This window comes from Ceratotherium simum, chromosome 20 (genome assembly GCF_057802395.1).
Source record: "Ceratotherium simum simum isolate JZ-2026a chromosome 20, ASM5780239v1, whole genome shotgun sequence".
Lineage (NCBI taxonomy): Eukaryota > Metazoa > Chordata > Mammalia > Perissodactyla > Rhinocerotidae > Ceratotherium > Ceratotherium simum.
The window spans coordinates 16,575,485-16,599,437 of NC_141919.1; the positions used below are offsets into that span (position 1 = coordinate 16,575,485).

The 23,953-nt window shown below is 38.6% G+C and overlaps 1 protein-coding gene across 1 annotated transcript in view; it reads right to left on the bottom strand.

Moving 5' to 3' along the window:
- Window positions 1–10,815, bottom strand: part of RORB (RAR related orphan receptor B) — a 180,838-nt gene extending 170,023 nt beyond the window's left edge. Inside the window, exon 1 of the mRNA XM_004439637.3 lies at window positions 10,183–10,815. Within this exon, the coding sequence (XP_004439694.1) occupies window positions 10,183–10,189 (7 nt within the window). The 5' untranslated portion in view covers window positions 10,190–10,815. The remainder of the gene's footprint in view (window positions 1–10,182) is intronic.
- Window positions 10,816–23,953: the final 13,138 nt, after the last annotated feature.

Sequence of the window (23,953 nt, forward strand, 5' to 3'; positions counted from 1 at the left end):
ATATATGCAAGGGTGAAAGTGCTTAGAATCAAGCCTTTTAAAAGGTAGTCAGCATTTAAAAGAAAAAAAAATAATATTGGACTGTTTGTTTTAAATTTAATTTCAGAGCAAACTGATGAATAGGTTAGGAGCCTAAAAATTTCGAAATGAATTTATCTAAAATATTTTGTTTTTGTAAAAAACAAATTATTGCCAAGAAGCACTGTACCTTAATGATATGATGTGTTTTTCCTGAACAAATGTTCCTCTACTCAACCAGACTGTGTGGCATTTGCTCATATTCAACAACTGTGGAAATTTGGAACAAGGTTTCTTCTCCTTTTTTAAGAAAAAGTGTTTAATTCCTTTGCTATGTGCCAGGCACAACGTATGTACAAGTTAATAGAAAATGTTCTGTGTAATAATTTTATTATTTGACCTGACAATGATAATGATAGCCAATTATTCATTAGAAACTCAGCACGTCTAAGTTCTTTAAACTTGTGTGTTATTGTTTGATTTTGGAATCTAGAAGCTAGCAGCTGCTGGATGGTAAAATATGACTCAAGTGTTCATTCCGGCTCAAGCTATGTAATGGAACTTTTACTTGGGAAACTTAGAATATGGGTTTTCGTGCTAATCCAGTGTTATGGAACCCGTATGTAGCACTTTTGCAATCCATGCCTTGGACAGGTGAATTAAACACATTTTAAATGTAGTTTGATAAATAACTAGTTTCAGTTATTTTAATTACACTATTTAGGCAAATAAAAATAGTACTACTGTCTGAATTTCATATTCTCAGAATTAATTACAGGCAACAACACATTCTGATCCTATTTAAGAAGACTGTCTTTAAATAGTCTTTTTAATGGAAAGATCAAAATAGTAGTTTAATGTTTACTAAGTACCAGGCGTATTTCCACAAAAGCTAGAGTGAAAATCTAGACTCATATTACATATAGCACTTCAGGTAAAACCACCATTCTCCCAAGATTCAGTCTACCACCCAGAATAGCACACTGGCCCAGGCATAACATGAAGTGGGTGTATGTATTCATTGTCATATAACATATGAGCAACAGAGAAATTGCAATAAGAGGTCAGGGAGTGGTGTCTGGAAAACCAGTTGCCTTATTAAATAACTGTTCAATCAAAGCTTTTAAAAGTTAGAGGGGCCTTTGGGTGCCCTCTCTTCCAACCTTTCACGTTTTTAGAAAAGCCCCAAGAAATGGGGTCATTCAGCCACTTCTTGAATTCTTCCGGTTCCAAGAAACAACAGATCAAGTACCACAGCCATTATATTATCAGGATGTGTTACAACAGAGGAGCACCACTCCTTAATCTAAAAAATTCCAATTAATGATCAGTATTTTTAAAAAACGTATCTGTTTTTCAAGATTGAAAACGTTATCACCCTGTGGTCTTGCTCATCATGTAGAAATTTGAAGATGGGCTTCGCGTTAATGCAGAGGGTTATGACAAAGAGTGTCAGTTTGGCTGCCTGGAAGACTCAAATGGTGACATTTACTTTGTGAATTCTTCCCAGCCCAGGGTCTGGTTTTCAGCTTTGTGGGCTCAGAAACTTGATCTCACCAGTGTTTCAGTGGATTAGACCTTAGTGTGAGGATTCAAGTTAACTAAGCTCACAAGAGCTAACGTATAAGACCACAACGCCAAATTATCACTTCAAAATGAAGAGCCTAATTGTGAATCATAGGGGATATTTTTCCAGCCTGGTCAGTGATTTAGCCGTAGATAGTGCTGGGCTGGACACGGCCAATAGTTGCTTCTCACACACACATTTTTATTACTATCTAGTTGTCCAGGAATTTTCTTTCTTTAAATATGCTTAAGAGAAAGAATAGCTCAAAAGTCAGCAAGATCATTATGTATTGGTTTTATAGTTTGATTTTCAGAGTTCAATCTTATATCTAAGTTCTTGGAATGGAAGAGTTTGAAGAATATTACTACGGCCCTCAGATACTGCCGACATACCCTACTACTTCAATGGATTTTGTTCTACCTAATATCTAGTAATCTAAAATACTCTCTAGGGCAGATATCACTATTTTTAGGTAATACCCGAAATGTAAAGAAAGTGAAACTCAATATATATTAGTCATTTCCTTATTTTACAAAGATAAGAATTTATCTTATAAAAACAAATGTATAAGGACATTGTAAAATATTTTCCCATATTTTTTTATTGGTAATATTTTTTTATTTTATATTCTTCCTCACACCGCTATTTCTCATTCAGCATATTTTCTTTTTGTAATTTTCAAGAATTACTTTAGAGTTGTTTTTTTTAATTGTCACTTGAAAATCATTTTACTAGTAAAAGCCTTATTTGAGGACAATATTACTACCACTTGTTCTTCATCAGGATATGCTCTTTTCAGCATGATTCTACTTCCATAAACTGAATTTCACATAGTACCAACTATAAAAGGCAACTGGGGAATATAAAAAACAATAATTTAATAAACCTCATTTAAGATGAACAAATTAACCAAAAGATGGACTTCTACTCATCCTTAGAGGCCCATCTCAAATACCACTTCTCCTGTGAGAGCTGTTTTGATATCTGAGAGCGTCCCCGATATATTCTGCTCTGCTCTCACTTTGCTGTAGCTTTGACCTCACCAGTTGACTATGCTTTATCAACCTGAGCATCTTTAGGGCTCAGTTCTGTGCCTTGCTTTGAGTAGATGCTCAATAAATCATGAATAAATAAGTGTGAGTCACATACATTTCTATTTGTGTATGTATGTATATATATGTACATATATATAAATATATAGCTGCAAAAGATGAAATCTTTCAGTCTGTCCCTTTTTAAATTAAAACTGAAAATTGAAATATTTGTGAAGATGATCTTATTCTCATGTTCAAGAGTATATCTTAATTTGGACTCTTAGAAATGAGTTAATGAATTTGACAAAGTCTTCAGAACAGGGGAGACTCAAGCTTAGCTGATTCCAAATAAGGAGAGAAATTTGTATTTGAAAGTATTTTTTAAAAACTAGTCAGAAAATTAAAATAAAATAATATTCTACATTTTTTTCACAGCTTGTAATACTCATTTATTTCATGCCAAGTAATGCTTATAAATGCCAAGGCCTTTTAAAAAAGCTTTGCTGTTTCTTTTTATAAGGATAATTTTGTGCCCAAATTCGGAGTATCTTTTGTACTTCTAATTCAAAATTAAAATATTGTATATCTGCTGATGTCACATGATAATGCTAATGAAATTCAGGTAATGGTGTAACAGTCTTTAAAAGGAGGATGCTTTATTGGACAGTCATATAAAATTTAAAGTAATATAATTTAAAATTGACTTATTGCAATATTCATTGCAAAAAAGCTTTACTATGAGACAAAATCTATGTAAGTTTTCCTTAAGCATCTCAAGTCTTTCATATGCCCCGTAGTGCCATATTGGACTCACATGAGTACAAAGTAATAAGTAGGTTAGTAACCAAAAACATAATTCCGTAAACAACCAGATTAATATGTTCTTTCTCTGCTGATGTCTGTGATTCCTTTGAATTAGAGAAATATAATCCAGGACCACAAGATATGATAACTAACCACACAAAAAATGACATCAACAAATATCCTGTCAAGTAAAGTAATTTACAGAGTCAGCATATCCAGACAGTTAATAAAATATTCACCACGCAGAGGTAAACACATTTAAGTCAAAGCAAATTACTTTTCCTCTTTTATAAGAGTACGTTTTTGAACAAGTTTTTAGCCTCATGGTTTGGCAAAAGGTGACGTGTTCATTTGGCCTCTGCAATAACATGCCTAAACCAAGAACATCCCAATTTAACTTTAAAACAAAATTTATCATATAATTATAATAACTATTATAAAGTTAACATTCTATTTCCAATATTTGTAAAATAACCACTAACCAAGAAAAATGCATGCTACATTAAGTATAAAATACTATAACATCTAAGTTTTATTTTTAAATGTTTTAAATGCTTACGATGCAAGGCATTAAGCAGTGTAGGTAAAATATGTGTTGAATAACATTTTTAACTCCTCAGATGAGCATTAATAAAATTGCATTTATTATGGAGACAACAAGTCTAGGATTTGAAATATTGATGGCTACATAGATACATCTTAAAGGTGAACAGAGCAAGCCAAAATGCTAAGTGGTTCGCAGTGCATAATAATTTTGTGACACTATGATCACAATATTTCCTTTCATAAGAATCCACCCCCCAATGCCATTAGTTAACCACATGGTTATTATATTTAGCTTGATTCACTATAAATGCCGTTATAACACCTGTGGTTTCCCTCATTAAGAAGTGAATGGATGGGGTCAGGGGTTGAAAGGGCAGCATATGCGCTATGAAAGAACTAGTTAACATAGCCTATTATATTGGTGCACTGGTAAATCTCATTTCTATTCATCAGATGATTAGTTCAATCAATATTTATTCCTCTATGCTCCCTTTGTCTTGTGCTACAAAGGAGACATCCTTCAAATTCATGGCATAAGCCTTGTTATCTATGAATTTTTTGCTTAATTTGAGAGGGAATATTTTATTTATTTGGCAGTCCTGAATTCTTGGATTCCCTTTGCCTCTAATTATCATTAGGTAGCATAACGGAGTTTTGTGTAGATCATTTACAAATAGATGCTATTAACAGTTTCTTTTTTATGCGATTCAAGTACCACATGTATTCATGTCTTCTTTTTGAATGCCCTGGAAAGTTGCTTCTGTTTCTCTAAATATGTTTGAATTTGAAAGTCTGGATTGTGAAAGCAAAGATAAGAATGATTTTCTCTTTCAAATATTCATTCTTCTTGTCTGAGTGGGTGGTTACAGGCACATACATATACATATTGTGTATCAGTGTGTATCAACAGACGCCTCCAAAGACTGCTATTATCTGCTAGGGATTCTGTGAAGTCAGAGATTCTATTCAAAGTAAGACAAATATTTGCAAGAAACTGTAATTGGAAGATGATTACAAAATTGCAGGAATAATATTTTATGTGTAGAGTGCTCATTTTATCAAAGGGCATCATTCATTACATTACAAAAGACTTATTTCATTTGTCTACTTAATTTCTATCCTTTAGATAAGAATGGATGGAATAGTAAAACTACATCTAGAATTAAAAAACCTATATTAATTATTAAGCACAATGTCCATTCCTATTATTTACTTTTCTGTATATTTTAACATCACAATAAAATGTTTTGTTAATGTCAATTACATTAAATTCATGACAATAACATTTAAAGCCTTTATGGTTTTTTGTCTTTAAGGGATAAATACAGGAATGATTTAGTCTTAAGAATTTCTCTTCATAATACCAAAATGATAAAAAATATATATATTTTAAATCACTTCACTCACTAATAACTTTTGCACTAATAACATACGCACTTATAACTTTTGATTTGTTTCAATCTGGCCAGAATTTGATGGTCTTAACTTTGGCATTAATTCTCCCATTTCCTCATATAATTATCTGCAAGGCTTAGATTTCACCAATGCACAGTGGCACTGATGTTATTGTTCACAATTTTAAACCTCACTTTATTTACAAATTTGCAGAACACCAGCAGACCCACATATATAGAATTTTTAAACTTAATAATTTACTAAAATAATATTGAACTCTAATCTGTATTAATTGAATGATATAATACGTACTTTAAGTTAGAAGTATATTACTCATTGCAGTGAAAAAACCTAGTTAATGTGTTGTGATTCATATGTTTATTTCTTAGGACTACTGTAGCGAAAAGTATAAAAACTATATAAGCCACATGACATTACTAAAAGGTGGATACAAGTTTATAAAATGTGAAGTAACAGCTGAAAAAAAGTTTTACTTGTCTTTTTATCTAGAAAAACTTCCTGTATTGAATCATTTAAAAATACTGGTGACAATTCGGTATATGCTACTTTTTGAAAAAAGGTAACTTCATATTTTCTTTGTACTGTAAAATCTTTGCTGCTGTAAAATTAGGTTTCATGACTCTGAAACACTTAAATTGAAAATACAATGTATGCAAATACACATATGAATAATTGCTTTTAAGGCTGTTAACAAATTGTTACCAAAATAAGTAAATGTTAATATTCATATTTGATGAAGAGTATAAAATAAACCTCTTATTTATGTTAAAGTAAAACCTCACATAAACCACTTTAATAATGATGCAAAAAACCATCCTTTAGGATTTTCTAATGAGCAAAACTTCTACTGCTGTTGATGGAAAATCTAGGACTTCTAAATTTTAAATGAGTGCTAAAACAGGAGTTTTAATCTTTATCCCTCATGTTTATGAGGTCTGCTGCTCAAAATATCTTCCTTTATATTTCCATCCTGGTTTCCCAATTCCTGGTTTTCTGACAATACAGAAATTAAAAAGTCTTGGTGGCGTTAATATGTATCCCAGAAGCTCAGGATGTCAAGCACCTCTGTGTCATAATACTACTTATAAATCCACCTAGGATGTTGGGGAGGGAGGAGGAGAGAGTACCAAGATGCAACACCGAAGAAAATATTTTATTTTTCTGGCTATGTATTTTTTTCAGCAATACTTGAAATATAGCTTTAGGATTTTTCTTTAAACTGCTTGAATGTTTACTTTTCTTGGAATAAAGACAACTTACTGATGATTACTTAATGAACAATTATTAATGGACAATTGACAGAGATATCTTTCCTACTATGTTTTTTAATTGTGGGAGGTTGAATGTTGGTTAGAAATATTTAATTGAAATTTGTGAAAGAAACTAAGATCAAGAACTTGTTTAGGAAATCTAAAGGCCTGGCCAGCTGGACATTCTGAGCTCCAGACTTCCGAAGGGCTGCCATACCTCTAAGAGTAAACTGCTTCTTTTCTAAAGTTAGCAGTTAATAAAAATTAACTACCTGAAAATAATAGATGAAAACTGGGCTTTAGAAAAGCCAAGCCCCATCCTTGTTTACAGCAAGCATAAAACCAGATTTCTAATCCGCCCGAGCCACAATCACCTATTGATTGCGACGACATCTGTGCCCCTGTTTTTGGAAGCAGGGTTTTCTGAGGAGGCAGGGCTGAAAAATCCGACCATTTCAGTGCCCTTGTGTAATGAACAGCTGACAGGCCTCTCAGGAAGGAGTCTTGAAACCCACACCTCGGCTCACTCCTTTCTCACCTAGGGACAGACCCAATTAAAAGTCCTCCCTTCCGCCTTCAGAAGTTATTCTTTTCAATAATGCAATCTACGAAGAAGATCTCTAGAACTCATGTAGTACCCTCTAGCAGACAAAGGGTGAAATACTTTGTGCGCCACCAAATACAACCTCCTCTGCCCCGGGCCTGCCCAGACTCAGTTCAGCTGTGGGGCAGGACAATGACCTCAAAGATCAGAGACTCTTAACCCCTTTCTTACCCCAGAGCTTCCTTCGGGATAAAGTCTCTTACCTATCCTAGACCTGGAGGGGGCGGGGTGGGGGGTGGGAAGTGGGTTTGCTAGGTTGGCCCCCAGGGCGACCACCCAATCCTGGACCAAGTTTGCGTCGCGCAAAGCGCTCTGACTCAGGATAGTTGCCCAAGGCAAACCGTGGAGCCAGGCCAAGGCGCTGACTGGGACCGCCTGGGGATGGGGTATGTGTGTGTGTGTGTGTGTGTGTGTGTGTGTGTGTGTGTGTGTGTGTGTGTGTGTGTGTGTGTGTGTGTGTTGTGTGGTGTATAGGGTAAATGGAGTGGACACACTGTAAAGCCAAGTTCAAAAACCGCCCCCTCCCCCAAATATAGGCTGCTTTGTAGCGCAGGCACAAGAGAAGGCAGATTCGTTTCCGGTCTCACTTCTCAAGTTCACACTCAAGTTCAACCCCCGACTTCCACAAGAAGTCTGAGTAACCTGGATCTTTTCTCAACCCATCTTTAAAGAACAACCGTGATGTCGCGGGAGGGCATGGTCTGTGGGACATGCGCAGGGACCGAAGAGGAAAGACAACAAGGGGTTAAAAAAGGAGACCCCAGGAGGACAAGAGAAGAAATCGGCCACCTTTTAAGCTTTACTCCAGCGCGTCCCACCTGGCCGCCTGAGAGCCGCCTTGAGTTAGAATTTGTAAGTTCTCCTGAGCAGCCTGGAAAGGGTGGCGCCCTGTGGAACAGGGTTGTGGGCTTAGACTGGTTTCTCAAGGTGAGCATGAGGCAGGCGCTTGGCTTTCAACCCTTCAAGCTGCTGGAGTCCCCGAAGCAAGCGCTGTAGCGAACCCGAACTGTTGCCGGCAAACGGCTCCTTCAGGAGCAGCGCGATCAAGCTACAGTCCACTCCTGCCCCGCACTGATGTTTTCTACAATTTAAGGGGAGAGTGAGCGGCTTTTACTCCCCAGATCCTAGTGCCAGGACCGGCTCTTCAGAACGTAAGAACCCAGTCATTGGAGGAATGTTGGAAGGGGTGATGGAGGGGAAAGATGAACTGGCAGCCCCACACTGGAGCAGGGGAAACCGAAAGGAGAGCGGATAGTGGTGAGATGGGACAGAAAAAGAAAAACTAAGACCAGGACGTCTCGCAGTTAAAGGCTCTCTACTCAATTTTCAAGTGCAGTTTCCTGAAAGGATTTGGAGAGTGGAGCATGTGACCAACCCCCAACTGGCTCTCTAAACTTACGGGAGTCCCCACTCCCAACGCGCGGGTCAATCAAGACCATCCCACCAGGACGTCTCTGTCCCTTACCTTCAGCCACCTCCTTCCCATCCACCTCCCTGGACAGCCTTTCCGTTCCTCCTCCTCCTTCCCTTTCCTTCCGCACCCCAGCCCCCAGCCGGCTGACCTAGTCTCTGCCCTGGCGTCCAGGCTCGGTGCTCACCGCGCGGAGCAGAGGGAACCTGCCCGTTGGCCCCTCGGGGCGCTCCTAGAGAGGTGTTGGGGGAGTGGATGGGAGACGAACACAGCCGGTGGAAGGTGATGAGTGTTTGCGGCCCAACTCTCCCAAGTTCTTCCTGCCTAGTCCACCTGTCGCGGGGTCAGGGTTGTAGGAAGGTCCGTAGCTCGCCGTTTCCAACTTTGCCAGGACCCGGAGGGACGTGCGAAGGGGAGAGGAGAGCCCTCCAAAGAACCGCAGGGTGGCCAGGGAAGAAAAACTGCGGGGCTGGGGGTGCGTGCCCAGAGGCTTGCACATATTTCCACGGCACGCGGGAACCGGGCTCACTCTCCAAGAAAAGAGAAGTTGTGGCCAAGCAGAAAGTGGGCGAGAGCGGGTCCGAGCATAGCGCGCAGGAAACCTGGAGGTCCCGGCACCGCGGGGGAGGAGACAGCAAAGTGACTGACTCCCGAAAGCCGGCCTGGCCAGCCGCTCGGGCAGCCCCAAGTGCAGACATCTCGCCCCTGTCCCTCGCGAGCCATCCCTGCAGCCGCCACTTCGCCCCTGGGTCCTGCCGCCGCTGTCGCCGCCGGGGGTCCCTGCCCGAGGGCTCACCCAGCACCGCCTCCCGCAGCGGCCCTTTGACAAAAGACCCTTCCACGCCGCGGGTAGCGCGGGCTCTCCTATCCTTTGGAACTTTCTCTGCACAACTTTTTCGGGGTGGCGCTTGTCCCCGGGCCGCGTGGGCTCAGGCACACTGGCCAGGGCGCAGCGCCGGTACAAGGGACGCGCTCAGGGGACGATACCCGAATCCGCGTCCAGCTCCGCGACACTGCCCCTCTGCCTACCACTCCCACGAAGGGACGTGTCCACTGGCCCGGACTCTGGTAGGCCTCGTAACCTGGAGAGTGTGTGTATCTGCCCCGCCGCCTGCCTCTGCGCCGCGCGCGCCCAACGCCGGCCGGAGACGACTGCGCGCCGGGTGCTTTCGGCTGCTTCTGCCGAGAGGCATCCCTCTCCCGGCTCCCCCTTCATCCGGCGTCCGCTTCCGCACCCGATAGTGACACTAAAAATGGTTCAATGCAACTCAAGGACTGGGAGGAAGCAACTAGCGTCGCTCCCTTCTCTAAAAAGCGCCCTCCCGCGTCCCTCCAGAACTCCCAAGAGGCATCAACACCTTCCCACAACTTTCTACGCCCAGGCCATTTGCAGCCCACCTGCGAACGCGAACTCAGCAGCTGCGCCCGCCGACCTCTTTCCCCTCCGGCTGGGTGCGCTCCCCTCCCCCATCTCCCCGTCTGGCTGGAGTTGGCCGGACCCGGGGAGACTCGGTGCCCGCAGGCTCGCTTACCTCGCATGGTGTGGCCGCTCTCCCGCTCCGCGTAGTCATGAAGCTGCTCCCAGCCGGAACCCCGGAGAGCCCAAAAATCCCGCTCAGCACGAGTGAAGAAGGTGGTCGGCGAAGAGCTGCTCCGCCGAGAAAATCATCCCTTTAGGCGGACGCTGTGGCCGGAGGGTGACGTTTGCGCCGCTGCCGCTGCTATGTTAACAGTTTTGATGATGGTGGTGGTGACTGTTTTGATGGTTGTTTGGTTGTTTGTTTGTTTTCAGGAAGGATGGAAAAAAATGTGCTGGCTGGCTGGTGCCTGGGTTTTGTTTTGCTTTTGTTTTTCTTTTTTCTTTCTCTCCAATGTGCTTGCTTTTTAAAAATGCCACCGCCTCCGGCTCAGAAGATTTCTTTTGTGATCACTTGGACTGAGGAGGAGGAGGAAGGGCAGCAGAGGAGGAGTTGGTGCTGGTTTTGTTAGTTACAAAGAAGAGGGAGAAGAAGCAAGGGAAAAAAAAGGAAACAGAAAGAAAAGGAAGAAAGGCGGTGTGGATGGCAGAGCATGTGCGTTTTCACATGACATCTGTGCCTGTTAGCGGATCCACAATGTGAATTTTCACTGTTCAGTTACAGGGAGGAAGGGAGCTAGAGAGAAAGAGAGAGGAGAGAGATGGAGAGAGAGAGCCGAGAAGAGGCTTATACGCGAGGGCGGGTTTGGCCGGGACTTCCAGGCCCCGCCTCCTGTCAGCGCCACCGCCAATCAGCGCCCGGCAGCGCTTGGAGGGGCTGGGACCACGGGGGAGGGGACCCGATTGGAGGCGAGGGGCGGGGGTTAGGGACACTGGAGCCGAGGGCGGCCGGGGCTGGAACTGGGCATCAGAGACTGTCCGAATTGGGCCGAGGAGAGGGACTAACAGAAAGTCGGGCAGATTTGCAGGTGACATCCACTTCCGACTCCAGGAGGAGAGAGAGGCCACTGACAAGTCCTTCGGAGGCGAGAGACGCGTGGATCCCCGGGTCTCACGTTGCGTCCCTCTCTCGCAAAGCCTGTGGGCCCGGGACAGTTACGTTTGAATTTATGGCAGCGCTCCGCAGAGTCCTGTTCAGTAAACTTTGCATGTCTGGCGGGGGTTTCCCTGGGCAAGACACTTCGATTTTGGTGGCAGAATAATGCAAATCAACTTCCATCACTTTGAGCACAACTAAAATGCAGTCCCATGCAAGTAGCTGTCCGCTTCCTTTAAAACCATCTTTCAGATACTTCCTGCCCCCAAACCCCAAAACAAAAACTCCAACACTGAGATCTCTTCTGTTTTTTTTAAAATTATTTTTAAACTTTTAATGCTTTATTTTGTCAAGGAAATTGATTCATATTAGAATTTGGAGAATCTCCTGGCGGTGGGCTACACGACTCAAGGAAAACAGCCCCAATGGCAGCGTGGCTACCTTAGTGATGCAAGGCAAAGGGCTGAGGCCAGAAGGTATGATCGGGTGGTGTGTTGATTTGATAAAGGTGCAGGGCTTTCGGAGGGAGGAACTGTTAATTCTATCCGCAACGAGAAGACATTTACCTATTTAGAGGAAATTGACAATTAAACGTAGCTAAAGTTATTTGTACTCCTTAGGTGAAAATTGTCCTCTATGACTATTTATTTGTATTTTGCTAAAAATCCAAAGTGTATATCAAACTGTTCCTTTGCAAGTTTTCCCTCTCGGTGGACAAAATAAACATATATAGATGATCACATCCACTTCTCTCCTTATAGCAAGGAACTTTGTAAATCTTTTGGGTAATTGGTCACCCTAAAAGATGGAGGTGAAAAAATTTGCCTCATCTACTCAGTCTTAAGATATTGAGGCTTCTACTCATTAGCACACCTGTTAGGGGAGCAGGCCTCATCATAGTGTAGGTACCTGAATAATTTGATTTTTGCTGGTATTTATTCATATTATGTCATGTAACACAAAATGCAATGTAGAATTAGCGATTATTTAGTTAATTAGATCACTCTACTCTGCCAAGTAGTTTTTTCCCCCCCGATTAAATAAGAAATGGATTACTTGCTGAATCTTCACTAGAGTTAAATTGACTTAGCCCTGCTGTATGCCCTTCCATTTGCAAGCCAATGTGTAATTTAGGAGATTTTTAGTATTAAGAGTGAAAGTTGATTGAGTCTTTAATTAAATGAAATGAACAAAAGGAAGTTACTGTTCAGAATAGTTATTCCCTTATAAATACCTTTCCCCTAGATTTGTAATTGACACAGTAGTTAATCTTTTAAGATAATATTTAAGGCTCCCTGGTTTTATCATTTTTAATCAAGTAAAATATATTCCTCATAACTACATTAAAGCTGCACTAAGTTATGCCTAATTTAGTTGCTTCATTAAAAATTACTGAATATAAAACAGTCAAGAAACAAATTGTGACTACATCATTTAAATTTTATGTGCTTCAAGCAGAGACACAGGAATATTGAGAATTCCAAAGCCTTTTTTAAACTCTATAATTATTATTGTTGTTGTCATCATTTTAGATTTCTATTTCTCATTAAAGAGGAATTTCAAAATTCAAGAATTTTAACTCTTTCATCTAGTCTTAAATTTCTAAAAATTGATTGAATTCTGAATTTTCTTTTTACTGCTATAATATCTGTAATTCTTAAAAAAGATAGTCAACACATATACGAAAAATACTTTTTCCTCTTCCTACACATTTTTATATATCCTTTGCTTGTAGGTTCAACAATGCACAATTTTGCTTACAACTATTTCACATATTTCTTAATCCCCTGTGAACACTTTTGAAAAAAATTGTTAATTAGAAATAAAGACTTAATTATGTTACATCATTTTTTCAAACCTGTATATATAATACATTTTATATATGGAGGTGCAAAAAAATTTATTTTCTCTTTTAGAGTGGAATAAATTTTGATCATTGGTTATAATGTGGTGATCTGGGATATTTTGGATCTTAAAAATTTAAAAACTGAGTTCTTGAGTGCTTCTAATAACTTCCAAATTGTTTCAACTGAATGGAAGCTATTTATGTAAAACAAATATTCATGATTTAAATTAAAGAGATCAGCATTTTCCAAGAAGTCATGAAATACTTATATGTAATCTGATGTTTTTGTAACCTATCTGCCAGCAAATATCCATATTTCAAGTGGCATAGTAATAATATATTAATATAGTGTCCTTGTTCACATGAAGTACAATGTCAGTAATTTCATTTGAATGCTTATGGAACTGTCTGGTTTGCTATAAGCTCGAAACTCTGCTTTTGGCTCTGGGCCTGAAGGATGTTCTAAGTTGTTGGGTAAATTTTGATACATTTAAATGATAATCAGTAAGTCACATAGCACTGTACTCAACCTCAAGAGTTGATATAATTTCACTTAGGCTTGCCTGCTTTCCCCACATATCACCACCCCTCAGGTTTAGCTGTAAGGCCATGGAATAATAATGAAAAGAAATATCCTGACAGACAGAAAGGTTTAATATGAGCCAACCAGTGAGGATGACAATGGCATTTAGGATTATTTCAATCCTAAAATGCTTGAACCAAAATAGAAAGAAATGGTTCACTATATTCTGAACTGGTCAGTCTGCACAGAGAGAGTGTTTTAAATAATTATGAATCTTGGAGGGACATTGGCAATATTGATAACAATATTAGTTGTAGAATGACTAAAAGATTGGGTATCTTTAGCCCAGTTTAGGGGGGCTGTGTGGCTGTGAAAGTTGAGAAAGATATATAAAGCTGCCTTTAAATATTGGGAAAGCAAGGAAAATGTGAGAACTTTTAACATTTGAACCTATTAAAAATGGAAAAGATGAAGTACTGAGCTTCCTGTTACTGGAGGCATCCAAGAAAAGTTTGAACGAAAGACTCTGGTAAAAATGCTCAAGTATATATATTTCTCTACTAGGCTGGAAATAGTCACTTCTGTATCTCTAAGTGTATCTTCTGTAACTCAAAGTGTATCCACATGTAGGCAGCTACCACTACCCCAGTAGCTATAGCAGACCTATGCTTCCTACCTGAGAATACAAGCTCCATGAGAGCAGGAGCCAGGATTTCTCCAGAGTTTGAAAGATCTCCTGGTACTGTATGGGTGCTAGATAATTAGTGGGTGATGAGTGCTTAAATATCCTTTTGTCCACTGGATGTGAATCAGAAATGTAGCAAAGACCTGAGTAAGAGCTGTTCTTTCTTAGTTTGTAATAAATAGGAGAGAGAGAGAGAGAAGGAGAAAGAAAGAGTGAGAGAGAGATTTTTTGCATTTTAAACTCTCCTAATTTGGGGGAAAAATGATGTTTGAGTCTGTTTACATAATGATAAAAGAAAGCAAAATGTAGTTACTTTCTTATTCATTACTACTCTCAATTCTATTCCCAGATGAAGAGTCTTTATAGTCTTTTAGAACTTTAAATTCTGCTTCATTTTGAAGCACGGATGCAAAGTCAACAAGTTTTCAGAATGAAAAAAGAGGGCAAATACTAAAAGTGTGTGGCTTGTGCTTTATCTAACAAATTGGAAAAAGTGTTATGGGCCAAAACATGAAATGGACCCTAATATGTGGGATAAGAGGTGAATAAGACAAGCATTAGGAAAAGGAGAAAATATACATGTCAGGAAAACAAGAGCGAACATTTATGGCATGAATCACATGAACTATCAACCTAATTTCTATTTCTTTTTTTTTTTTTTTTTGTGAGGAAGATCAGCCCTGAGCTAACATCCATGCCAATCCTCCCCTTTTTGCTGAGGAAGACCGGCCCTGAGCTAACATCTATTGCCAATCCTCCTCCTTTTTTTTTTTCCCCCTTTTTCTCCCCAAAGCCCCAGTAGATAATTATACGTGATAGTTGTACATCCTTCTAGCTGTTGTATGTGGGATGCCGCCTCAGCGTGGCTGGACAAGCGGTGCATCAGTGCGCGCCTGGGACCGAACCCTGGCCACCAGTAGCGGAGCGCATACACTTAACCGCTAAGCCACCGGGCCGGCCCCCTAATTTCTATTTCTTACAAGAGCCTACAAGGTACGTATTATATCTCACCCCCTCATTGCCCCACCTTTTTTTTCTCTTTTTTTTAACAGATAAAGGAACAGAGGCTTAGAAAGGTTAAGTAACTTGTCTAAGATCACAAATCTAAAAACGCTGGATCCACGATTTGAACCCAGATATAGCCACTTAAATGTAAATTCCATGAGTGCAGGAACTTTCTTGATTTTATTCTTTTCAGTGCTGAATCCCCGGAGTCTAGAATCTGGCCTGGTGAATAGTAGATGCTTCAAATCCACTTGTGAACGAACAAGTGGACTTTGAACTCTTGCCCACTGCATCGTACCCCATGCCCACACACTCTATAACTGAAGCTAGTTATTCACTAGATGCTATGAAAGAAGGAGCAGTGAATTTTGACTTTGAAAATAAAAGGATACTGTGAAAAATTTATGTAATAATTATCTAATGCCTGATGGAGGTCCACCATGGGGCCTAGGAAATACTTTTGTAATAAATATTTCAGTCATAGATAATGTGGGCCTGAATTAAATCGGCACCAGTAAAAAGGAAAAAAAAAAAAATGGAAAGGTTGGATGCAAGATATATTTTGCAGGCAGAAGCTACAAAGTCTAATGCATGATTATATGGTGGTGCTGGTGGGCAGTGCTGATTAAGGTGAGGGAGAAGTCAAACAAAACCTTCATGAGCAGGAGGCTGGTGGAATGAATATACCATTAATAGAAATAAGTAAGTAAGGAGGAGTAGGTTCTTGATGAAACAGGGGAAAATGCTGAGATTAATTTTCAGTTTTGGTGTATATCAGCCACAGTGTCTAACAGATAGTTGGGTATGTAAAACTGGAGATTTGGAAACTGGTAAAAGGTGAAAGCAAAGATTTATAAGACACTCAAAAACACTAAGAAGAAGAGAAATAATATGAGAAGAAAACAAACGCCTCTTTTTATGGGCTAGGAGATAGAGGATAAGTCAGTGAAAGAGAGGATGGATGGAAGAGGGAAGGGTGAACTATGATGGTATTGTAGCAGAAAGTCAAGGTAGAGAAGAGTTTCCAGAAAGAAAGAATGATCAGTAATGTCAGATAGACAGAGAAGTCAAGGGCCATTGGGTTTGTTGATTAGGAAGTTATTAGTGATCCTCAGGAAACCTTTAGGACCGAGGAGTGAAGAGCTCTTAAGACATAGATGCAGGGAAGTATTTGGATTACCATTTGCAGCTGTTCAGTGGATGGAAGAAGACAGATTGACCATTAGTTTGAAAAGATGGTAGATCGAGTTGTCTCTCTCTCTCTCTCAAAACTAACACACACACACACACACACACACACACACACACACGCACACACCCCACACTTCTTTCCTTCTACATATATTTGGGACTGAAGAGAACGGTAATTTTGAATGTAAAAAGAGAGCGTACAAAGAAATGAGATCGGGGTCATAGGTTAGCTTTGATAAGAAGGGGACCTTTTCTTCTGAGACTAAGATCAAGAAAGAGAATGGATAAATAGGGCAGAGCAATTTTGTAGAGTTAATGGGGTTTGAAGGCGCGTATAGAGGAGAAATATTGGGAAATATTGCTAACTAGGTCCCAGTTAGCAATTAGTTTACCTGTGTGACACTGTGCAAGTTACATTATTTCTGTATCCCAGTTTCCCCATTCCACAGCAAGCATCTCAAGGATAGTAACTCCATCATTTCCATTTTGGTATCCAGCACCTGGCTTTCTAAACTGCTTGTGAAATGATTTAGTTCAACTTGAGAGTTGGATCATTAGTGAAACTTTGTCTCAGTTTACTGCTTGTCCTATTATTATATTTTGGTGAACTCCCTTCCAGTTTTTATCATGACCTTTGAAGACTTATACATAACAAATCCTCATTTACATGAATTAGATTGAGTAGATCTCTTTTCCTTGCAACCATACAACCTCTATCAAAACAGGTTGATTTAAAAAACTTCTAAGGATCTAACGCCAGTGTGTTTTAGACACTGAATAGTAAAAGACAAGTTATGCTTCATTCTATGGAACTAGACTAAAATATTTTAAAGTTTCTTTAGAACAATAAATGCCTATGAATAGCTAGTGAAATTATAAAAAAATAAGATTAGTCCATAATGAATTTAAACGTATAAAAATGCTTAGCTAAAAACCTGGAAGAAAATATACTCACATTTTAACACGTAACTGGAGGAATTAGAGAGACAATGAGGATTATAACATTTTGCACCATATATTTTGTACTTTTTGATTTATTTACAAGAAGTAGATGTTACTCTGTGTGTGTGTGTGTGTGTGTGTGTGTGTGAGCATAATGAAAAAGGTTTTTCAAGATGACCAGAAGGGAAAAAAAGGAGATTAGCATAGGGGACTTCCCTTACCAAAACTTACTCTAAAGTCATTCAATAAAAATAGAATATATTGGCACAAAAGTAGAAAAATATCAGAGCATACAGAAACTGATTTAAGACTATGAAAACTTTATTTAAAAATCAAAGTGGAATTTCAGTTCAGATTGGAAATATGATGCATTTTAATATGATGGATAATGCTAGATTTCTATTTCAGATTATATACAAAAATACATTTCAAGTGGATTACAGATTTAAATGAAATAGATAAGTAAATACATAAAATAATAAGATTGCATTTTTGTGTATATTTATATAATATTTTGGATGGGGCAAACTTTTCTAAATTAGGAAACAAACCTAGTTTCTACAAAGAAAAAGTTAGATGTGTTTTCCTATATACCAATTAAATAGTGAATATTTTGAATGGCAATGGACCCCAAAATAAAGTGAAAATAATAGAATAGGCTGGAAAAAATATTACTGCAAAAAGCATTAATAGTCTTTATAAACAAATGTATAGAAACTTATAAATGGATAAGAATTAGACAAAAAATTCAAAACGAGGGTTGGTAGAGAAGAAAGGAGAGCTGCTTAATGAATAACTTTTTTTTACTTGATAGTTTTTGCTACAGGTGAACAATTTCTCCTTCGTGTTTATATCTCCGTTAAGGCTGTTGGAAAGCCTCTTTCTAGATTGCTTGACAATGTTTAAGATAATTTCTTGTGTGTTTATTAAAATATGAATTAAAATGCAAATGCAATATTTTACGTTACATCACCTTAGTTGCTGATACACTGCAAAATTTATCTTGAATTGGCTACTTTTCTCTATATTCCTGCCTCCAAGCTACTGTCCCTCTCCCATCTAGGTGGGACCATTTCTCAGAATTTGTCTCTCTACCTCCATTTTTGCCCCTTATCCATCAATTTTTCAATTGGAAGCTAGAGAGGACTTTTAAAAACGTAAATCAGACAATAAATATTCCCTTGCTAAAACATTTTAGTGTCTCCTTACTGTATTTGAAAAATAACCCATACTCCTTACCTTGGCTTAGAAGGAGGTTGAATACATATTCTGCTTTGCCCTGACACTCTGCATAATTGTTAGAAGTGCCCCCTTTCATTCTGAAAGTGTTCCAGTCTGAGCAATACATAATATAGTTACCCTAATTATAAAGCTCTGCTGGCTTAAAGATTGTTTCAGAGAAACTGACCCTCATCATACCACCTAAAAGAGCACTCATTTATAATTCTTTATCAGAGCATCTCTTTGTGGTCTTTATAACACATATCAGAATTTACGATTATTTGTCTGTCTTTTCTTGTTAGTATCTAATGAAGGAAATACATTAAATTATTGTTATTATTATTATTAGCCCCATAAGGCAGGGACCATGTCTCTGCTGTATTGTATTATATCAATTGTATTATATCATCAGGGCCTAGTAAGATGCCTGACACTTAGCACATGCTTAATAAAATTTGTTCAATGAATCGATAACTTGGACTAATTGCTAGGATTTGAGCAATGTAAATAATACTTTTATTTTCTTTTTGAAAACTTGTTCCACACATTTGCTAAGATGTCTCCAGGTCTCATTATGGCCGCATTCAAAAAATGCATGGAATATTAAGTTTCTCTTTTCAAGACAATTGGCATATATAATGATAATTAAGCATGCCAGTTATGGAGTAAAATGAAACAAGACAACAACAGAAACAAACAAAATTTGTTTTCTGTTCCCCGATCTCCTATTTTCAATGTGAGCTGGTACTTAACCTGCCTGAAACTCACTTGAAAAAAAAAATGTATATATATGTAAAATAGGGCTAATAAACAAACCCAAAAGGATAAAATGTGATATACTAACGTAAGGATTAGCCTTCATAATCATGCAAAAATCATAAACTTTGACAGTTTTTATTATTTCCTTGTGGAATTCTGTTTCTTGAATTAGCAACAGCAAAGTTTTCAATTCAGGTCAGTTAGACTTTGCCAGTCCATCACACTTCCCAGCTACTTCTAAACAATCAACAAATGCAAAGAATATAAATTAATTTAATATTTATGACATTTTTAGTTATTTTCAATATGATTTTTCCCAATTACTTTATGAATCCTTTTTTTTTCTCATTTCTTATTTTGAATTAATCAATTTGGATTATTCTATTTATTTTTCTTCTATTGCCATGCTGGTTACACATTCTTTCACTATTTTTTTAGTAATTCCCCTAGAGATTAAACATGTGTCCTTGGATTATTAGAATGAATACAAATTAGTACTCTTGCCACATTTCAGTCAATGCTAAGTCTTTAGAACATTTAACTTCATCAACCTTCCCCAACCCCAAGGGTGCCCTTAGTGTTATCATTGTCATACATTTTAATTCTACATATATTTTAAACCCCTAAAAATATTATTGTCATTATTATCTTATATAGACAGCATTCTTTCAGATTGGCCCCAAATTTTTCCTATACAATTTTTTCCTGCATTTTTTGGTCTCCCTTTCGGGTCATTTTCCTTCTGCCTGGAGAACTTTCGTGTAGGCCACTGCTGATGAATGTACCTAGTCCTTGATGGTCTAGGAATGTCTATGTTGCTTCACATTTGAAAGATATTTTCAGTGGTTGCCAGATTTTTTTTTCACACCCTGTTCATGTCATTCCATGGTCTTCTCTCTTATGTCTTTTCTGTTGAAGAGTCAGTTCTCAGTCTTATGGTTGTTCCTTTGAAAATATTGTATCCTCCTTTTTGCGTCCTTTTGTGATTTTCTCTTTGTCTTTGGTTTTCAGCTGTTTTACTGTGATGTGTGTAGGTATGATTTTCTTTTCAATTGCCCTGTCTGGAGTTTGAAGCACCTCTTGAATCTACACACTTGATATCTTTCATCAATTGGAAAGTTCTTGACATTTACTCTTAAATATTGCCCTTGCCCCATTCTCTGTCTCTTCTTCTGGAGGGAGATGGTGTTATATGTATGTTAGAACTTTTTGTGTGTCCCATATGCCCCTTTCACTCTTATATGTTGGGTCTATCCCTTTTGCTCTCCAGGCTTCCATCAGAGTATCTTATACTTACCTAACTTTTGGTTCACTAATCCTTTCCTCAGCTATATCCAGTCTTCCAGTTTGTTATTAAACCTATCTATTGAGGTCTTTGTTTCAATTATTGTATTTTTCAGTCCTAGAATTTCTATTTGGTTCTTTTTATAGGTTCCTGTTATCTGGTAAAATCTTCCGTCTTGTCATCGATTTTCTTGAACATATGAATACATAGTTAAAAAGTCCATGTCTGATAATTGCAATATCTGGGTCATCTGTTAGTTTTATATGTTGTTTATTTATTCTCCAGAATTTTTCAGTTGAAATTCTGGAAGCATTCTGTAATTAGACAGTCTCTGAATGGTCCAAATGCTACTTTTTATGGTGGTGTTTATTTTTCTCTGTTTCAGAGAAGACTGGAATGGACAGAGAAAACAGAGGTGAAGACAATTTTAAAGATTTGAGTTTGAAAAAAAATTTTTGAAAGGCATGTATGTAGACCAATCTTGACTCAGGGCATTTTTCCATTAAGATTAAAGAACTTCCTGTGTGTTTCCACTTCCCACATATCAAAACTGTTACGGGTATATTGCTGCATGTTTACCATATCACTAAAAACACTACTCTCTTTTCAATTCACTCACCAACATCAGACCATTTCTCAATGCAAAACATTGTTTTCATCTTTCCTGTTGATCAAATGAGTAGATGGGAATCTGCATTTTGCTTTTTAAGATGTGAGATCTCATCCTTGGAACTCACTACCACATTTCTTTCCTTGAAATAAAGAATACACAGCTAACTGCAGGTACTTTAGGGACCAAGATCACAATCACCACGCCCATCCCTTAGAATGAATTCACAGACGCGCCTTGGGATTGCCCAGCTTGGAGGCTTGGCAGATCTGGGGACTGACGGCATTTTGATAAATGATGCATATACATAATTTGAAAATCTAAAATGTACTGGCAGAGATCAGATGTTTGTGTTAATGAAAGCATGATTTTCTGGATCAAAGCAGATAAGGGAGGCCTAATTCTCTCAGATGAGGAGGGCTGCAGAATCTGTTTAGTGAATGAAAAGAGAGGTTGATGCAAGATGAGCTCTTTAAATAAGGGCAAAGAACTTTATCAATCCAAACCAATTTTTGAATAGTCCATCCTCCTCTCTGGAGGGACACTGAGAGTAAAGGGATGCAATCAGCATGCTTTTTAAAAACTCTGAACAAGTATATATGAACTCCCTATCAGGACTCTGACAATCTCAGTCAGCTGGTATGGAAATCCAGAGAAAAAGTTTTATGTTTTATTTGAACGTAAATTTTGTTCAACTCAACAGCCAGGACTTAGAAGAGGGAGAAAGAAAAAAATATGAGAGTGAGGTAGAAGGTGAGAACAAAGCGTGAGAAAAGGAATGAGAATTCAGGGATTAAAAAAGTTTCGAGAGAAGTGGGGAAGGTATACGTATGTCTTTAATAGAGTGATAACTAATGTGAATTGTATGTATAGTGGACAGATTTCAGATTAGTCAGTGTATGACGGATGAGGACAAGTTGGCCTGGGGCATAAAGATGGAGAGCAGAAAAGGAAAAGGAGGGATCGAGAAACAAGGGAAGAGGGCAAGGGGCAGCGGGAACTTTGGTTGTGCTTATTGGCTTCTGCGAAGGGCAGTTGACGACGTAGGACTGGAGATGATTGCCTGGTTTCCTGAGGAGTAGTATCTGGTTTTTGTTTGTTGGTATTTTGGCAAGTTAGTCCCAAGAGTGTTCTCACAATGGCACCCCTCAGATGCCAGTCCCTATCTTTGAGCACAGTGGTCTACCATGGGTAAAGGCAGTGATGGGCTTTTTGGTTTAAGCTTATGTACAACATGTGACTATGAAACCCATAACATAGGGCGGTGTTCACAGTCGCCGAATAAAGGTTTCAAAGAGAACTTTGTTTTCCTTTACTGCAAAGTAACACATAGCCATTAACTCTGTTGTTTTGAGTTTTGTTTCTTTTTAAGTTTTGGTAGTTATGTTCATTTGGGAATTACTTAAACTTAATAAAATTAGTGTTATGAGACAGCTCCTATCTTAAAAAGGGAGAAAAAATTCCTTCCAAACACCAATGAATTAACAAAAGATATGATACATTTGAGTGAATCTTTTTTTTTTTTTTTGTGAGGAAGATTAGCCCTGAGCTAACATCTGTCGCCAATGCTCCTCTTTTTGCTGAGGAAGATTGGCTCTGGGCTAACATCGGTGCTCCTCTTCCTCTACTTTACATGTGGGACTTTACATGTGGGAAGCCATAGCATGGCTTGATAAGCAGTGCATAGGTCTGTGCCTGGGATCCAGGCCTCTGAACCCAGGGCTGCCCGCCTGAAGTGGGTGCTCAAATTTAACCGCTATGCCACCGGGCCACTGGACCAGCAGGAATCTTATTTATTTATTTTTTTTCATTTGACAAGTTTGTTACACTCAAAGTGTAGTACAAATAGGAACAAAAGTATTTTCTAAAATAATTTTTGCTGGTCACAAGTCTCATTGGGTTATGTAATCAAAGTTAAAGCAGAAAAGTATGGCTTTGAAAATAATTGGTCACGTCGTATGTTAACACACGTGCAAGCATGTCCCCAGAGAAGACGAGTATTGTTTCATGTATTTAAACTCAAGGTAAGTTGATAAGCAGTTGTGGAGATCTGCTTAGATCTCTTTTATCCGCTATCTTTGCTTCTGGAGATACTGGTGGGATATAAATGAAAGGAGTAAGTGGAGGTGTTCAGGACAACAAACAAGCAAGTGTTCTCTGCCCCACTCCAAGCAGTGCCTGACATTCATGTCCTGTTCCAACAGATTTGGAAATGAAGGAACAGTGTCCAGCAGAGGGCGCAGTGCTGGAGTCAGGGGCGCTGGACCTGGTTTAGCAATCACCTTTTTTTTCTTTTTTAAATAAATCCCACTTGATCATGGTGTACAATCCTTTTATTTTTTTTAGTTTTATTTTTAAATTATTTTATTGCGGTCATATTGGCCTATAACATTGTATATAGAAACCATCTTAAATCTACTGGTTAGAAGGAGCCAGAGAACCTGACCACACTAACGCAATGGTAATAAAAGGGGCCAGCACCTTCTCATACTTAGGGAGCTAATTGCAGACTACCAAATCGGTACTTTGACTTCAAGAGCATGGAGCTCAAAATTAAGTATACAAAACCAACCATACTCAATTGCCTTCACAGTTGTTGTTTAATTTAATTTTTTAATTAAAGTAGAGTACTTATGAATGAGAAGCTATCAGGGAAATAGCAATAAGCTGTTAATTTTTCATAGTTGCCTTCAACCAGGAGCAGTTTATTACAGTAGGTCTTA